Source organism: Triticum urartu, chromosome 1A (genome assembly GCF_056163025.1).
Source record: "Triticum urartu cultivar PI428250 chromosome 1A, HENAU_Tu73, whole genome shotgun sequence".
Classification (NCBI taxonomy): Eukaryota; Viridiplantae; Streptophyta; class Magnoliopsida; order Poales; family Poaceae; genus Triticum; species Triticum urartu.
The window spans coordinates 74,969,256-74,987,125 of NC_141873.1; the positions used below are offsets into that span (position 1 = coordinate 74,969,256).

General features: G+C 45.9%; 1 protein-coding gene across 1 annotated transcript; it reads left to right on the plus strand.

The window, feature by feature from the left end:
* The first annotated feature begins 1,989 nt into the window (after positions 1-1,989).
* Positions 1,990-10,138, plus strand: LOC125547671 (acyl transferase 4). Its single transcript, XM_048711481.2, has 2 exons — positions 1,990-2,541; positions 8,991-10,138. Exons 1-2 carry the CDS (start codon positions 2,104-2,106, stop codon positions 9,840-9,842), a joined length of 1,290 nt encoding a protein of 429 aa, XP_048567438.2. The 5' UTR covers positions 1,990-2,103; the 3' UTR covers positions 9,843-10,138.
* Positions 10,139-17,870: the final 7,732 nt, after the last annotated feature.

Below are 17,870 nucleotides of genomic sequence, written 5' to 3' on the forward strand. Positions count from 1 at the left end.
CTCCCGCGCACACTTGGCCTTGGTCCTTAGGCTCTCCATGGTCTCCTCGGATGGACCTGAGTATGCATAAGGTCCGCGCTTGAGGTAGCATCCATGTCTTACATGCGGAAAGGGAAGATTCGGAAAGGAGCGAGTTCACCTTGTGTCCAATGGCGTATGCTTGAGGTCTCAACATGTGGGCACTAGGGGCTTGGGGAGAAGTCGTAGTGTACATGGGGATGATCATAGGATGCTCCGCATCACATCCTCTCGGACTCGACGGCGGTGGCATCTGGCGTCATCACCTTCTTGAGGGCGTCGTTGTGGAGCCTCGATCTCTCTCAGTTGCAGATGGCCTGCAGTTTCGGGTTTGCCTCTCCCTGGCGTATCGCGTCCTCAACTCTGGTGAAGTGGTGGTTTGGTGTTCTCCTATCTTATAGGCGTGTCCTCATGGTCTTCGTTCTCGGTCCTTGTTGTCTCTTGGCAGGAGCGGCACTCCACGGCCCGGAGCGAGGGGACGGCCTCAACATTGAGGTGGTCCCTTCCCGAGACGGCTTGGTGTGTTCCGTACCACAAAGAGCAGTGCTTTCTCGAGGCGACTCGGCTAGTGCCTTGTCCAGTAGTAGTGGGTGTCGTGTGTTAGGGGTGGTTTCTCCTGGTTTCATGTTTGGTGTTAGGTTCGTGGTCCTGCCACTTGCTCAGTGTCATTTTTTTTTTCTTTGACCTGCTTGTCTTAGGGTTTCCTCATCACTTTATTTCGGTTCGGCCGTTTGTGCCTTTATTTATAAAGGGGAACGAAAACCTGTTTGGAGAGAAATCAAACAACGTCTCTCATGACTATCTAATACTGTTGTTGGCCACGAGGACAATTTCTCTTGTGATCATGTGCCTAACATACCAGCTTTTATATTGGCTACCTAACAATGTTTTTATATACTCCCTTCGTTTCTTTTTAGTCCGCATATAAGGTTTGGTCAAAGTCAAGCTTTGTAGAGTTTAACTAACTTTATATTAAAAAAATATAAACATTCACAATATGAAATCAATATTATCAGATGCACCATGAAACGTATGTTCATACTATATAGTTTTAATATTGTAGATGTTCATATTTTTTTATATAAATTTGGTCAAACTTTGTGCAGTTTGACTTTGACCAAATCTTATATACGGAGTAAAAAGAAACAGAGGGAGTATTAGGTCCGGGTTACTCGTGTTTGACTCAAACATCCAACTCTTCCTTAATTACATGTTCAATCGTAGCAAACTTCCTACACATATTCGACATAGTGCCAACACAACGTACCGACCGCTCTAGCTAGGAGATAACCTACTACATCATCATTGAGAAACCACTCTGACTTGTGCGTGGACTAAAAGACTTGTGAAAAGTTATTTCTTCGCCCGTGGCTAAGCAGATATCAATCTGTGGAAACAACTTCTGCAATTAAATTCTTATTAAAGCATGTAATGCGTAACTTGAAATGGACCTATCATAGAGTAATACATAAATAAATAGCTACGGAACAACTTGCAAGTTACCTTGACACGGACACTTTCCATCTTAGAGTCTACTGATCTTATCTCTATAGCTAAGCTAGTAAAGTGGACTTAACAACCACTTCAAATAAATAAAAGACAAAAAGCTGACGACGATGCTCGTTTTTGCTTTTCACGACCTGAATATGCAAATCCGACGACTAGATTTACTTAACCCTCATGACTAGGATTTAGAAAAGTGAACAAATTCGACCTACGATGAGCTAGCCTTTGGTACGCAGTGGATTTCCTTTTCTCTAATGACAATGATGACGTGCACAATGAAGTAACCACCGTAACAACAACATGCACAACGTATATGCGATTCCATGGAGGCTTCGCATCCACCATGCACATGGGTGTACAAGAGATACGTTCGAGCCTGGTCAAGTGCATGTGGGGCCCACCATTAATTCTTCCTCATTTCACCTACTACCGGTGAGAAGCCATCGTCTATATATACACAGCTACACACACATGGCTTGCACACGCACACACACCTCGCATATAACTAAGCACGCCTGCATTAACCGAGCAACGGAACCTTAAAGTAGAAGAACCAGGGCTAGGAATCGGTAGCTAGCTATGGGGTTCGCGGTGACGAGGACGAGCAAGTCGATGGTGGCGCCGTCGTCGCCGACGCCGGCCGGGGAGACGCTGCGGCTGTCGTGCCTGGACCGCGTGCCGGGGCTGCGCCACCTCGTGCTGTCGCTGCACGCGTTCGACGGCGCCGTCGGCGAGGGAGAAGCTGCTGCCAGCCCGGCAAGCGCGGTGCGGGAGGCCCTGGGGAAGGCGCTGGTGGACTACTACCCGTTCGCCGGGCGGTTCCTGGAGCCGGAGGAGGAGGGCGGCGAGGTGAGGGTGGCGTGCACCGGCGAGGGCGCGTGGTTCGTGGAGGCCACGGCGGCGTGCAGCCTGGAGGACGTGAAGCACCTGGACCACCCGATGGTGATCCCCAAGGAGGAGCTGCTGCCGGAGCCGTCGCCCGACGTGCCGGCGCTCGACATGCCGCTCATGATGCAGGTACGCAAGTGTACGTACGTATATGTGCGTGCACGATATTAAAAAGGAGAACGAATAACTAAGCAATACTCAATGGAGTACACACAAATATACGAACACTAGTTGATTATTAGTTCTGGCTTGCACGGAGGTGGGGAGCCGTACGTTCGTCAAGAACCTCATTTTCTACCGTGGCGAACCTCGATCATTAGCTACCCTCCAACTAGGTTATGCGTGTTCCTCTCACTCGTCTACAAATCCATCCATTAACTACACACATTTGACAGCTACTGGTTTTCAATTATGCTAGCTTTGATTTTAAGAAATCTTAACGACGTGACGTGCAAATAATCTTAATGCTACCCGCAAAAAGAAGGTAAGTACAAACTAGCTGGCTACGTACCCATGGCCCGATCGAAAAGCTGTGGTTTTTATACATAGTCCGGCCGGCCCTATGTCTCCAGAACACAAGTTTGAATATTAGTATTTCTGTTGACCCATACGGAATAGTATTATTAAAAGAATTATTACTCGACGCAAATTGATCCCTTTTTTTTGCGATGACACAAATCGATCTTCATCAAGCAACAACTTTTTGGGGAGAGAGTGGTAGTACTATAAAATTGAAAAGCCATAGCGTGTAGCAGGTGGCAGCACTGGGACAATTTTGTGCGTGCTGGCTACTTTCTGACATGCAGACAGCGACGAGAGCACGTATAAATCAGTCGTGGTACTATACATGCTTTTTGATGTTGTAGCGATCCGTGGTACCTCCACGCCAATGAACATGGTGCCGGCAGCGACGCATGAAATATAGTACTCGATATCAACATATGTATTGTATAGGTGAGAGATGGTCGATATCATCACGACCGGCCACCCGATCTCGAGCAGGTTAAAGCTGGATCGACAAAAGCGCTGTCGTTCGCGCTCTACATACACATATGTAGGTGATATTCCATGCGGCACGTACCGACGTACTCCCTCCGTTCGGATTTATTTGTTTTGAAAATGGATATATCTAAAACTAAATATGTCTAGATACATTTATTTGTACGACAAGTAATTCCGAACGGAGGGAGTACGAGTACGAGCACAAAACGATGGATCAACGTACCTGCCAAGAGACCGTCTGCTCGATCGTTTCTTAATCGAGAGAGTAGGAAACTTGGTGAACCACTCCACATCAGAGCAGGCCGATCTGGAAAATATATGCGTGGTGCAAGTCGATCGCCGGCTTGGCGGGAAAAAGATGTAACACGTGAGTGAGGCTGCACTCGCACAGTACTGACCTTTTTGGGTGGGCAAGGAGGCATGCAGGAGATGGGAGCTCCATCACGGCAAGCTAGGCATAGTGGACTAGGGAGATCGCTTCAGCAGAGTGGCAGAGCGTATACTCGATCCAGATCGGGCGAGCACCTACTACCACGCACTACCTTTTACCTTTTGAAATATACTAGTATATATAATGGATGATACGGATCTTTTTTTCTGGTGAAATGACAAAAAGGATGCACACGATATGCAGCTAGTATGCACCACAACTAGCTTGTTAATGCCCTGTTTGGTTCCAATAAGTCACTATCAGTGACTTATAAGTCACGCATATTTGGTTGACATCTGATTTATAAGTCATCTGAGCACATCTTTCCATCTTGTTTTTTATGTAAAGGTAATGGGACCCATGCAAAAAGGGGTGACTTATAAGTTTTAAGTTGGAGTGTAGCAACTTATGACTTATAAGTTAGAGTGACTTATAAATTGGGTCCGTTTGACAAAATAAGTTATTTTTTGCACTTTTCGATTTATAAATTAGTGACTTATTTGAAACCAAAGAGGGCCTAAGATAGGACTGCCCATCCACCGGTCCCACGGATCATCATAGCTAAGCAGTAGTATATTCTCGCTGGGTAGTAGTATAGGTCAGTTGGTGCATGTCCAAAGGCTAGGACACGTGCCTGATGCACGGGTGCACGGTACATGCCACATTTGTCACCTGCACGGGTATGCAGATGTCATGCTTGCGTGTTCTTACTACAGTTAGCTGGTGCTGCTATAGTTACACCGGGACATGCACGCAGCCGTGAGGTTGTTCTTTTTTTTTGGAAATGGCAGGATTTTTGCACTCATTAAGAAGAAAAAAGTTGCTCGATTAATTAGGAAAATTCAAAAAAAATCATTTAATATGGAAAGCCGTGAGGTTGTTGTTATCGTTGGTTCAAGCTGGCGACGCCTTCTGGTCAATGGCTAGCTATATATGCACGCATTTGTGGTTTTTAGTTTATGTGTTGGTTGCTTTCCATCAACTTTGTTTACTCCCATGGACAATATCATATCAGTGCCTACTTTTCTTGAGCATCGTATGTCACCTGTGAGCGAAACATCCGGGTTACCTCTCACGTCTTTTTCTACGTACGTGTTGGGCTAATCGTGAACCATGGTTTGCTAGGTTGACCTTAAAGCCACAAAGTGCAACCATGTCATGTGGAGATAAGATTCCAGCTAGCAGGTGCTTGGGTAGTTTTCTTCACTGAATTGGAGGGAATGGATTGCCACTATTGACCATGTTACTCCATCAAAAGTCTTTACTCAATCTACACCCAGCTAGACCTGCCTGCCTGGCTTGACTAAGACTGCCAGTACTGGTGGCTGCAAGCTGCTAGTAACTTATAGGTTGTAAATTTTAGGAAGTGGACCTTGCTTGACTTGGGAGCACTAAGATCTAGCTAGATCATGCATGAAGCTGGTGGTGCGGGAGTAGTTGCGTCGGTGAAAAAGAGCAAGATTTAACCACCCGTTTTGATCAGTCGGCAGTGCACGCGACCACGGTATAGTATCGGGTCACATTCTTGCATGACTCAGCTAGTAGGTTGTAAATGGACAACTATTAAATCGATCAAGTAGCTTTCTTTGACCCCGGGAGGTGTCTTCCCTAGCGCGTACCACCAACCTTGCACACGCCAAAGCCGGCCACTCCCTAGCTGTCACATATTGGTCACGTTAGTGACATAGTATCACCTTAGTTTCGAATTATAAGATGTTTAATTTTTTTTAATATAAATTACATGCATACTGAAATAAGTGACCGAACACACTAAAACACGTCTATATACATCAAATTCAAAAAAAAAAGTTTGAAGATCCTATAACTCGAAACAGAGGCTTAGCTAACACTAGACATGTGTTAACGGTTTTTCTGGTCCATTTCATTAAGCCGGGAAAATGGTTTAGGTAGCTAGACCGAACTAGTAGCAAAGGTTACATCCGTATTGATTGCTTACGCACAAGAACAGAAACACCCGCAAAAAAACAAGAACAGAAAGAGGTAAGCACCAAAAACACCTCAAAAAAAAAGAGGTGAGCATCACGTCAAAAAAAGAAGAAGAGGTGAGCACCAGATAAAAAGCACAACACTGGTACGTACAGTTGCGAGCTTGCGACCACTTGAGTTGAGTGAAGTGAAGGCGTCTATGGGCAGGCCAGGCATGCAGGTCCATCACAACAAGTTGCTACCTAGTAGTAGCTAGCTAGCCGGCCTTCTGCTGGATGGAGATTTGAGAGTGGAGGGTCGAGATCGATCGAGCACCTGCCACCACCACCTCCCTTGATTTCCTTTTCACACGTCACATACATACATACTCTAGTTAATTGGTCGCATAGAAGCCCAAATAGGGATTGGCTACCGGTTATGCCTTGCTAGGCAGTACTATATTCTTGTGGCTAGCTAGCTAGGGTGCAAGTGCAACAAGAACAGCTAGCTAGAAACGTGGACGCACGCCCAACCGTTAGTACTACGCTTGTAGGGTCAATGATGCATATCTCTAACCTGCTGCTACCTTGTTGCCTGAGTTGCACCTTGATCTGCACGTAGATCTAGTCCTCTTGCTGTGTGCACACGTCGTTGTTGCCGATTAGTTAGCTCCAGCTTGCCATCTGGTGTGATCGATGTGCACCTAGTGGTACTGGGGGCTGGACTTACTGGCTAGTTTGATTGTGTCCTGGAGGCGGTTTGGTTGAAAGGATGCCGTCGTGCTTGCACCCACCTAGCCAGCATCCGTACTGTTGGTCGCTGTAGATGTATGGTCCAGCGGTGGATCGATCGTTTTCGGGCTATGTAACTGTTGTACCAACTTGTTGCACCAAAAGAGAGATGTTGCACCAAGTTTCTTGAGCACGCAAGGTCACCTCTCTCATATAATATTTTATGTGCGTGCTGCGTTAATCATCATGCATGAATTAATGGACCATGATTTGTTTGGCTGGCATTGACCTTACGTTCAGTTACCTACAGAAATTGAAGCACTTTGTACGTTGTCATATGCAGAGAAAATGAAAGAGGAGGCCCGGGGGTGGGGGGTGGGGGGTGTCTAATGGTCAAGGGACGACAATGCGGATCATGGGAATAGGGGAAATTTATCCTTTTTGGTTGGTGTTTTATCAAAAAAAAAAAGTCTTCCCGTTTATGTTTTCGTTCTGTGAATTTCCGTTTCCATTTTTTCTTTTAAATATTTAGCTAGAACGGATGGTAAGTTTCCAAGCTGGTTTCATCCCTAATTGTCACTAATGACCTTGTTACTTGCTGGCTCTTGGATGAGCAGTGGACGTTAAATTGACTAATTATTTTTCCTATGTCTCGAATTGACTCTGAAAAATGCAACTTTAGCTTTGTGAAAAGTGCAAGAAGGAGTTGTACATTTCCAACAACATTGACTTAGATGTAAGAAAACCACAGACTAGTTAGGTTTAGTGAAACCCAAAATTGTTATTTTGGCTGACATACTCACGAAATTCTATTTATAGTGTCGAGCTTGTTTAAATTAGAATTTAAAAACTATGCGGATTAGTAGAAGAAAATCTCTGCTCAACAGACCATATTGGATTCTCTCTTGCCAAGTTCAAGCACTATTGGATTCTATAATAAGTGGTTGGCGTACGTGTTCATAACAATGCAAAGGTGGATACACTTGCTTCTCCTATTACATAAGTAAATACAATGCATCCCTAAAAAAAGAAGTAAATACAATACATATAATTACAGTTGCTTTTTTTTAACACAGTTGCAGTTGCATTTAAGTATAGTGAACTCGATTGGGCATAATTTGGGTTCAGTTTATGGTTGTTACATTATGTTGTCACATGCTTATTTTATAATCTGCTGTAAAAATTTAGACATAACAGTAGGGTTAAAAATTTCAACGAAATTTCTGAAATTTTGCATATTTCAGTGGGGTCCGAAATATTTTCAACCCTGAAATTTCGAGGTAGATTCAAACAGATTTTGAATATATTTAAATTATGTCTTAATTCATTAAAATTAAGTGAATTTTCAAAATTTCAAAATTCAAAATAATTTCTGAAATTTCGCATATTTCGGCAAGGTCCGAAATTATTTTGTTTCCAAAATAACAAAAACCTAGCCAAAAGCGAGTCACAGAAATACTAAAATAGAGAAAGACAGATGGAGCAAACTGGGTTACCGGAATCTACTTCAATGTCAAACGCAACCTTGGCTGAGAGCTATGCCACCGGGAGGGAGCAGGCACAGGTTTTGTTATCTAGAGTAATGCTGCACTTACATAATGCTTTACGGTGGTGGAATCAACGGATTAGTATTGGGGGACGCACAAACTGAAATTCAGGAGATTAGTGATTGGGTCGGTGAAAAGAGGAAGCAGGATTAATTAAGTGAGTTATAGGTCAGATGAGTCAATCGGTAAGTAGCTCTCATTGACAAGTGACTTGTAACACGACCACGACAGATCTTATCTGTTCCTACTGTCCTGCTACCAACTTTCCGCTTCTTTGACAGCACCGTGCTACCAACCATGGACATACCACCGGTAAATTTTTCATTTTTTTGTTGAGTTAAACCGAAAGGAGATTCTTGCATACCCACATGTTTTTCCTTTTACCATTCGCTAGATAACATCCATAACATGGAGGCCCAGTCGAATGGTACATTTAGTTGTGGGCGATGAGTGGATATTTATCTTTTCTATTCTAAATTATTGACCATTTCTTTCGTAAAAATCTCTCTAGTATTTAAAAGGAACATAAGACTCCTATTTCACATTTTTTTCCATCATCCCTTCGTCCAACCTTCTATGTATATGATAATCAATTACCTTAATTTACTTATCTTCTGAATCAATTGCACTTTAATTTACTTACCAAACTCGTAATCAAAATACAAGGTAATTCACAGTTAGAATTTGATGAACATTTATTTACACAATTACTTCCTCCATTCTAAATTAGATGATTCAACTTTGTACTAACTTAGTACAAAGTGAAGAAGTATATTCTTATTGACAGGTAAATCATAAGCTAACATAGTAGAATATTTATATCCCTTTGCAACGCACAGGCATTGTTGTAGTAAAATAAAGCAATCAGCAATGATCCTTGAACGCTTGGTAAAAAAAAATCCCCAAACATTAAGTTTCGACTGATGATTGTTCGACGTGCAGGTGACGGAGTTCACGTGCGGCGGGTTCGTGGTGGGCCTGATCTCGGTGCACACGATCGCCGACGGCCTCGGCGCCGGGCAGTTCATCAACGCGGTGGGGGACTACGCGCGCGGCCTGCCCAAGCCCCGCGTGTCCCCGGTCTGGGCGCGGGACCTCATCCCGGACCCTCCCCGGATGCCGGCCCCGCCGCCGAAGCTGGAGCTCCTCGACCTCCGCGAGTTCACCGTCGACCTCACCCCGGACCACATCGCCAAGGCCAAGTCCGACTTCTTCGTGTCCATGGGGCAGCGCTGCTCCGCCTTTGACGTCTGCGTCGCCAAGACGTGGCAGTCCCGCACCCGCGCCCTCCGCCTCGCCGGGCGCCTCGCCGACGACCACCCCGTCCACGTCTGCTTCTTCGCCAACACGCGCCACCTCATGCTCGCCGGCGCCGCCGAGGGGTTCTACGGAAACTGCTTCTACCCGGTGACGGTGACGTGTAGCAGCGCGGAGGTGGCGGCGGGGGAGGTGGTGGACCTGGTGCGCACGGTGCGGGACGCCAAGGCGAGGCTCGCCGGCGACGTGGCGCGCTGGGCGGTGGGAGGGTTCGCGCAGGACCCCTACGAGCTGAGGTTCACGTACGACTCGCTCTTCGTCTCCGACTGGACGCGGCTCGGGTTCCTGGAGGCGGACTACGGGTGGGGCGCGCCCACGCACGTCGTGCCCTTCTCGTACCACCCGTTCATGGCCGTCGCCGTCATCGGCGCGCCGCCGGCGCCCAAGATCGGCGCGCGGGTCATGACCATGTGCGTCGAGGAGGCGCACCTACCAGAGTTCCGTGACCAGATGAACGCCTTCGCCGCCGGCAAGTAATTGATCATCGCCGATCAACACCCAAGACCCAAGCAAGTATGCAAAGCAAGCTGTTAATTTCTATTTTTAATCCAGTAGGTCTTTATACTTGTCGAAACGGCCGTCACGGTTCGTGTGCGTGTGTAATTTGGTTTGCTTTGAATTTCCCTAAACAATCTGGTGCAATTAGCGTTGTGCTTGTACGGATTTGTCCAAGGCTGTCATGTACCGTGAGATGGTCCATGTACCGGGAAGAATATCTCTAGGTGCAATCGATGAATGATGAAAACAATAAATGACCATCATTTGTACTCCAATATATGTCCAATATATGTCCCTCAGCCTGTGTCATATGGGAAAATGGTTCTTGTGGCATATGAAAGTGTACACTCAATGAAGAGAAGGAAGAAAGGAAAGAACTATTCATGTGCCGTGAAACTTGATATGATGAAAACCTACGACAGAGTAGAATGTCATTTTCTAGATGCTATTATGATTAAGTTGGGCTTTAGCATCAGATTTGTGAGACTGGTCATGAAGTGTGTATCCTCGGTGAGATTCTCAGTCAGAGTTAATGAGAAACTTTTGCCCTACTTCACACCGTCGAAGGGACTCAGGCAGGGGGACCCAGTATCAAGGGCGGAGCTATAGGGTGGACAGGGTGGGCCGCGGCCCACCCTGGGATTTTAGACCAGGCTGTACCTCTACGTATTATACAGATGGGTTAGAGAAAAATAAAAGTCCAATATGACCCATATCTGGCTAGCCCAAGAAAAAACAAACGCACGCAGCTGTTCGGGCCACTGCTCGTCCAGACCTAGCTGCCTCTCTCGATTCCTATTCTTCTGCCGTCTCGCCGCCGCTGACCTCGTCGGACGTCGTCCCCGCCTACCTCACCGTCCTAGGAGCGAAGGAGATGATTTCCTTTCCGTCTAGCCCGCCCAACACTCAGAGCGTCCGCGCGTCCGCGGCTCCCATCATCTTGCGTGGCTGTGCCCCGGCCCAGGTGCGGCAAAGCCAGTAACCGGCAATGCCCACTGCCTGGCGAGCGGTGGCTGGTACCCGTGCAAGCCAGCGCCGGCCCGGCAGCCCAATCCGCAGTTCGGCACTCTGCTATTTTTCGATTTGAGGTACCGCCCATTCCCCAAATTTTGATTGCGGGCTTGCTAATTGATATCCGTTCCAGTGCAGTACATATGTAGATGAATTCATGAACACATTCGTGCAGGTACGTTGCGTCCTTCTTTTACACAAAACTGAGACTTCATTGAGAATTCTATTACGTCTGTAAGGCCAGATTGATCAATTTATATGTGGTAATTAGTTATATACTTCCTTCGTCACGGTTTAGAAGACGCGCTTAGAAATTCTCTGGAACCTAGGTGGTTATCTATTGGTTGTGAGATGGGCTAAAAAATAGCATTCATACTACGCATGCATATAGAAATAGTACTCCCTTCATTTTTGTATACAAGGCCACTATGAAAAACACATTTTGCATCTAAACAAGGCCACCAACAATAATCGAGTCAAATATCAATGATGTTTTCTCGTACTAGTAACCCATGGTTTAATTACTAGCATGCATGTAGTGGATGATAATGACACGCTCAACTACTTCCTCCCTCCTAGCCACTCAATTTCCTATAATGTGCATGCACCCTATTAATTAACCCGGTAATCGAGAAAACAAATTGGCATGTAAAGCACACATTAATTTTTACCTTGGTATCTGTAATTTGAGTTTGTGGCCTTGTATATAAAAATGGAGAGAATATATCGGAGTACTAATTAACTACTAGAAATAAATGCAATGCGCCCTAAACCTTGTCTATTGTGAAAACACACACAAATTTAATTGTGCCTTCTAAACTGTGACGGAGGGAGTAGTTCACATGTCATATTTATTGTCAAAAAAATTTTTGGACCACCCTGCTTCCAAATTCTAGCTCCGCCACTGCCCAGTATCACCTTATCTTTTTCTTTTATGTCCTCAAGGGTTCTCCTCTATGCTGAAATTTTATGGTGGTAACTATACATTGACAAAGGAGTCAGAGTGAGTTACAGATCCCCTTGGGTTAGCCACTTATTATTTGTTGATGATAGTTTGATTTTCATTGGTGCAAGCGATCAAAGTGATGTCCGTTTAAACAAGACACTTCAAGTTTATGGTGATGCCTCTGGACATCGTGTCAAAGGAGATAAAAGTGCCATCTTCTTCAGTTCTAATACGCCTCCACATGTGATGCTTGGTTTGAAAAACTCATTGAATATTCATGCAGAGGCTTTTAGTGAGAGATATCTCGGGCTTCCCACGGCAATTGGGGGAATTACAAGTGGGACTTTTGATCATATTGTTGATCGAGCTCGCGGTAAGATACAGGGCTGGTTAGACAAGTTGTTAGCTTGTGCTGGTCGTGAGGTCCTGCTTAAATTTGTCGTTCGAGCGATGCCGACATATAGTATGGGCACGTTTCTGCTGACAAAAAAAGTGTGCAAAAGCATTACTTCCCCAATGGCTATATATTTTTGGAATAGTTCTCTTGACAAGATGATGTAGGGTGGAACCCTATACGGCCGATCTTTCATGAAAGGAGCGGATCCCGCAAAGAACACGAAGAATACGAGGGAAAAAACGAGGGGAATCACGAGGGGAATCACGAGAGAAACACTAAAACCAACAAGATATGGTCACACATATGCTAGATCCTTGAAACACAAAGAGATACAAGATCCGAATCCAACAAAGGACGATACATAGGGTAACCGGTTCTTCTCCGTGAGCCTCACGTGCTTGAGCTTCACGGAGTTGCTGTTCTTGGCGTTGTGCCTCGGCATCTTGTGCATCTTGGTGTAAACGCGCTCGCTCTTCCTCTTCATGTTGGCGTTGTCGTTGCCGTTCTCATGCTAGCGCAAAAGACGCTTGGGTTTGACGTTGTCGGTGCTCACATAGAGGATTGAGGCTTTCTTGACGATCGTTGCACGCGGCACATCGAAGAGTGTTCGATGTTGGTGTACTTGAGCCGGAGAGGGTGAAGTCGAAGTCGGCTCCGTCTTGATGAGGACGAAGTGAAAGAAGAGCGGTTGAGCAACAAAGCACGAATCTCGTCCATTCTTGCGTCGTTCTCTTGCTTGTGATCATCGAGCTTGTGGTCGAAATAGTCCCTTGTATGTTGCTCGGAGATTCGCAAGTCGGCAGCGAGGTTGTCGATGCGTTCACTCATTGCTTGTTGCTCTTGATGCAACGCACATTGTGCACCAAAGAGGTGGCTCTTGGTGACGTAGGAGTTCATGTCGTCGTCGTGCTCAATGAAGAGTGGGTTGGTAGAAGTACTTGGCCTATCCATCATTTCAAGAGAAAAATGTGAGTGGTAGAAAGAGAAGAACGTATACCAATTGTACCTTGACCGAAGTTGAAGGTGGATCAATGATCACTCCAATGTGGAACAAGGAAATAACACAATTGGTACCAATTCTTGTCGGTTTCTCACACCTACACAAGTAAAAGATTATGGTGGATCTTGGTTAGGATGGTGGCACAAAATTTGATGCAATTGTAAGTGAGCTTCAATAATGTTGAAAAAGATTCGCAAGATTGCAATGCAACAAGTAGACCAAGCAATATGTGGTACACGGAAACACACACGCAAAAAGATAAGTGGGGTCGTGCAACCACGGGTGAGCCAAAATGTGGAATCCATAAAAATGCTCTTGTTGCACAACACTAGAGAGATGCTAGCACGATTGCACAATAGGCGGATACAAGACTTGTGCACAACCTACTAGGCAAAAATGCAACGACTTCTATCCCAAGTATGCTCTATGTATGGTGTTTCTATGATATGATCCAAGATGATCTAGTATGACAATCTTAATGTTGTATGATGATATGGTTCTTGCTTAAAAGTTCTTTGCTTATCTTTCCCTTTTGCTTAAAAGCTTGTTTGGCTCTTTCTTGTTTGAGCTCTTTTCTCATGCAATGCTTCACGAACCAAGATAACAATTGTGTATGTGATGACAACCTTGTGACACAAGAGATTATACCAAGATATGCACCAATGATGTATGTATGCTATGGGAAATGTGATCACTAATGTGCACAAGTATCGTTGCCGGCAATACTCAAAAGCTAGTCTCGATGGGTAAGCGACGCAAAGGAGTAAGGCTATGATGGCTATCAATGAAATGTCAAGAATGATATGTCCAATACCAAGGTGAGGTTACCGCGTCTTGCGTACGGTATAGTGTCAAAATGGTGGCACAAATACCAAGATGTAGTCGAGGTGGTCGTTGTTGATGACGCGTCCGTGGCAAAGATGAGAGGCGGTGATGTTGATGTCGAACCGTGCCTAAATAGCCAAAACACAATAGGACACAAAATCGCAACTCAAATTCTCAAAGCAAAATTGGGCCAAAATTGTCGGAGTTGGGAGTGGTAAGCGATGATGGTGTATGTGGTATATGGCGGTGCTATGCGGAAGTGGTGGTGGTATAAGGAAGTATATGTGGGCACCGGAACAAAATTTGGCGAAATATGGACGAAAAATAGGGCGGTGGATGGAGATGTTGCTTCCAGGGGCCGGATGACCGGGCCTGATGGCCGGATGTCCGGGGTGCCAGATGTCCGGGCTGTCGGGCCGGATGTCCGGGCTCTGGATCCGGACGAACTCCGCGTGGAAGGTGGCAAATCTGGGCAAAATTCGGAGGAATTTGTGGATGAAATTGGGGAAAAGTGGATGGAAGGCTAGATCTACCTACAACACACGAAATCTGCGGATCAAATCCAACAAAACTTCATCACACTAACAAATCATAAAAAATAGGGCTATTTTTGTGGGGAAATTTCTGAATTAGGGACAAAATCAACAAAAACAAGACTAGAAACACAACGGGGAGGCTCCGAAATCATGATCAACATGGTTCTGATACCAAGATGATGTAGGGTGGAACCCTATACGGCCGATCTTTCACGAAAGGAGCGAATCCCGCAAAGAACACGAATAACACGAGGGGGGAAATGAGGGGAATCACGAGGGGAAACATGAGAGAAACACTAAAACCAACAAGATATGGTCACACATATGCTAGATCCTCGAAACACAAAGAGATACAAGATCTGAATCCAACAAAGGATGATACATAGGGTAACCGGTTCTTCTCCGTGAGGAGGTATTAATGTTCTTCTCCGCGAGGAGGTCTTGAATCCAAGAGGATCTTCTCCGAAGAGGGGCCGCGGTCTCTCTCGTAGAGTAGATCCAATGTGGATGAGCAAGGCTCTATCTCTCAAATGAGCTATCACAACGCTAACCCTAAAACGTAGGTAGGAGAAGAGTATATATAGTCTAGGTGGGCGAAGGGGTACACGGGCCTCGACCCTTACACTATGCGCAGACAGGGGAGGCCGGACGTCCGGGCGTTCGCGGAGGGCCGGATGTCCGGGCTATGGAGGCCGTATGTCCGGGCTGGTGAGGCTGGCCATGTCGCTCTCGGGTTCGGGGGTGTCCGGATTTCCGGGCTGGAGGCCAGATATCCGGGAGCTCGGGAAGGGCCGGATGTCTGGGTTGGCGGGGCCGGATGTCCGGGGCCTGTAGGTGCTTGGTGGTTGAGCAGCTGTTGTGGACGATGCTTCGGGGGGCGGGTGTTCGGGTTCACGGCCGGATGTCCGGGGCCTGGGAGGTGTTCTTGTCTCCTTCTGTTGGTTATCTTCATCCGTGGACTTGGGGACTTGTCCGTCTTCACGTGCATCTTCGGGAGGGTCCTCTTGGTACCTAATCATGCACAACATCTCAGACTTAGGTAGTAGCCATGTCTCGAGAGGATCATATGTAATATCACTAAGGAGAGAAGTCACCTCGGTCTCGAAAGCTCTAGCTCTAGCTCGAGTCATAGGTCCTCTTGGCACTTCGTGAGACGATGGTAGGTCCATGGGGATGACCGTAGGATGCTCCGCATCACAAGAAAGGTGTGCTTTGGCTTTCTTGAAAAAATTGTCCACCCCTAAGTGCCAGGGAGGGATGGGATTCCAGGACATGCATCATTTTAACCTAGCATTACTTGGAAAACAGGGGTGGCGCCTGATGATGAAGCTAAATTCCTTATGTGATCGAGTGTTAAAAGGTTGTTACTTCCCAGATTGCGATTTTATTCAAGCATCTGTTCCCAGGTCAGCTTCGGCCACTTGGCGAGCGATATTAGCAGGCAGTGAAGCCTTGAGTCTGGAACTAGTAAAAAGAGTTGGGGATGGAAGTTCCATCCCAGTTTGGACCGAGAAGTGGATTCCTGGAACCATCTCGATGATGCCCATGCTGAAACCGGCCAACTCCACTGTTGAGTTAGTTTCTGAACTAATTAATTCAGATAATTGTATGTGGAGTCAACAGGTGGTTCGTGACAATTTCATTGCCCTAGATGCGGAGGCGATTCTTCACATGCTGCTACGATTTGGGGGTGGGGATGATTTTTATGCGTGGGCTTTTGATAGAACGGGTAATTACACTGTTAAGACGGCGTACCATGCTCTTGTGACTCGAATAGAGTGGCTTGCTCTAGAGTAAGGGACGGCTACCAGAGCATCACAGAATGATCAACAATTGTGGAAAACCTTGTGGAAGTTAAATCTCATACCAAATGTTCATGTCTTCTGGTGGCGGGTCCTCCGAGGGATTCTTCTTGATGAAGCCACGCTCAAGAGAAGACATATTGCAGAAAATTGGCCGTTGCAAAATTTGCTTAGCCATGGACGAAGATTTACAACACGCACTCATGTTTTGTTCCCATGCAATGCGTTTCTAGGAGGAAGCCTTTGCGATGTTTGAGGTACGTCTACCAAGATTACATCCAGACTCTTGGGCACGGAACATTTCGAGTGATGATCGGTTCAGAGACAAGGATCATGCAATTATCATTACTATTATGTGGTCAATCTGATACTCTAGGAACCGAATCAAGCATGAAGAAAGAGGGTCGGACCCTGTCTCTTGTATAAAGTGGACAAAGGAAACCTTGGCGATTCTGGACATGCCCAGAACTATGGCAAAGGTCTTACCAGGACATGGGTGGCTACCATTTGAACCGGGAGTGGTCAAGATCAACACCAACGGAGCACTAAATGTTGATGCAAGCTGCAGTGGTGCTAGTGATGTTGCCAGGTCCTCCACTAGACTCCTTGGTGCTTGGTGTAAACCCCATATGGGGATAACAGATCCACTGATAGCTGAAGCGGTGTCCATGCGAGAGGGCGCACGATTTGCTTATGTTTGCGGCTATACGTATGTGATCGTGGAAGTAGATTGACTGGAGACGGTAGATCTCTGGAACACTCGCCAAAATTCTTGTTTGGTTGTGGCTCCTATCTTATTAGAAATTGGAGAGCTTGTTAGAGATTTTCAATATTTTATTATTCTTCATGTAAATCGAGTGGCTAACGTTTAGGCGCATCTATCTGCTAAACATGCTTGCACACTGAATGTGACGGACTGCTGGCTTGATGAGACTCCTAGCTTCTTAGTGACCAGTCTATTGGCTGATTGTCTTAGGATTGCCTTTTTTTTAATAAAGCTCTCTGAATTGTCCACAAAAATATATGAGAAAATGGTGTAGAAAGTCTATTTATAACACAAGAATTTGCAACTTAGATCTCATTACTGGGAAAAAAAGTGTGTTGTGCTCGCGGCTTGGTTATGCGGTGCTTGGCGAGGCGTGTTCCGTGCTCCTCCGCGAGCTAGTCATGGGTCTTCCATGGGCGTGCTATTTAGGATCCGACGTTGCTTCATGCAAGATGGCGAGAACCTCCTCGGCGCAATGGAGGTTCTTCTTCGTGGGATTCCTTGTGGTGTCTTGGTGTGTTCAGTGATTGGATATGTTCTCTGCTTTCGTTGCCTTGTCAACTGGTGGGGGCTTTGTGCCCTTTGTATGTGTTTTTCACCCAGTTTTCCCTAATTAACTAGACAAGTCTCTTCTTCAATGAAGGAACCCTCTACCCCTATCATATTAATTTGTCCAACCCCTCTCACATGCCCTGTTTTGAAACTACTGATGAAAGTCTTCAAA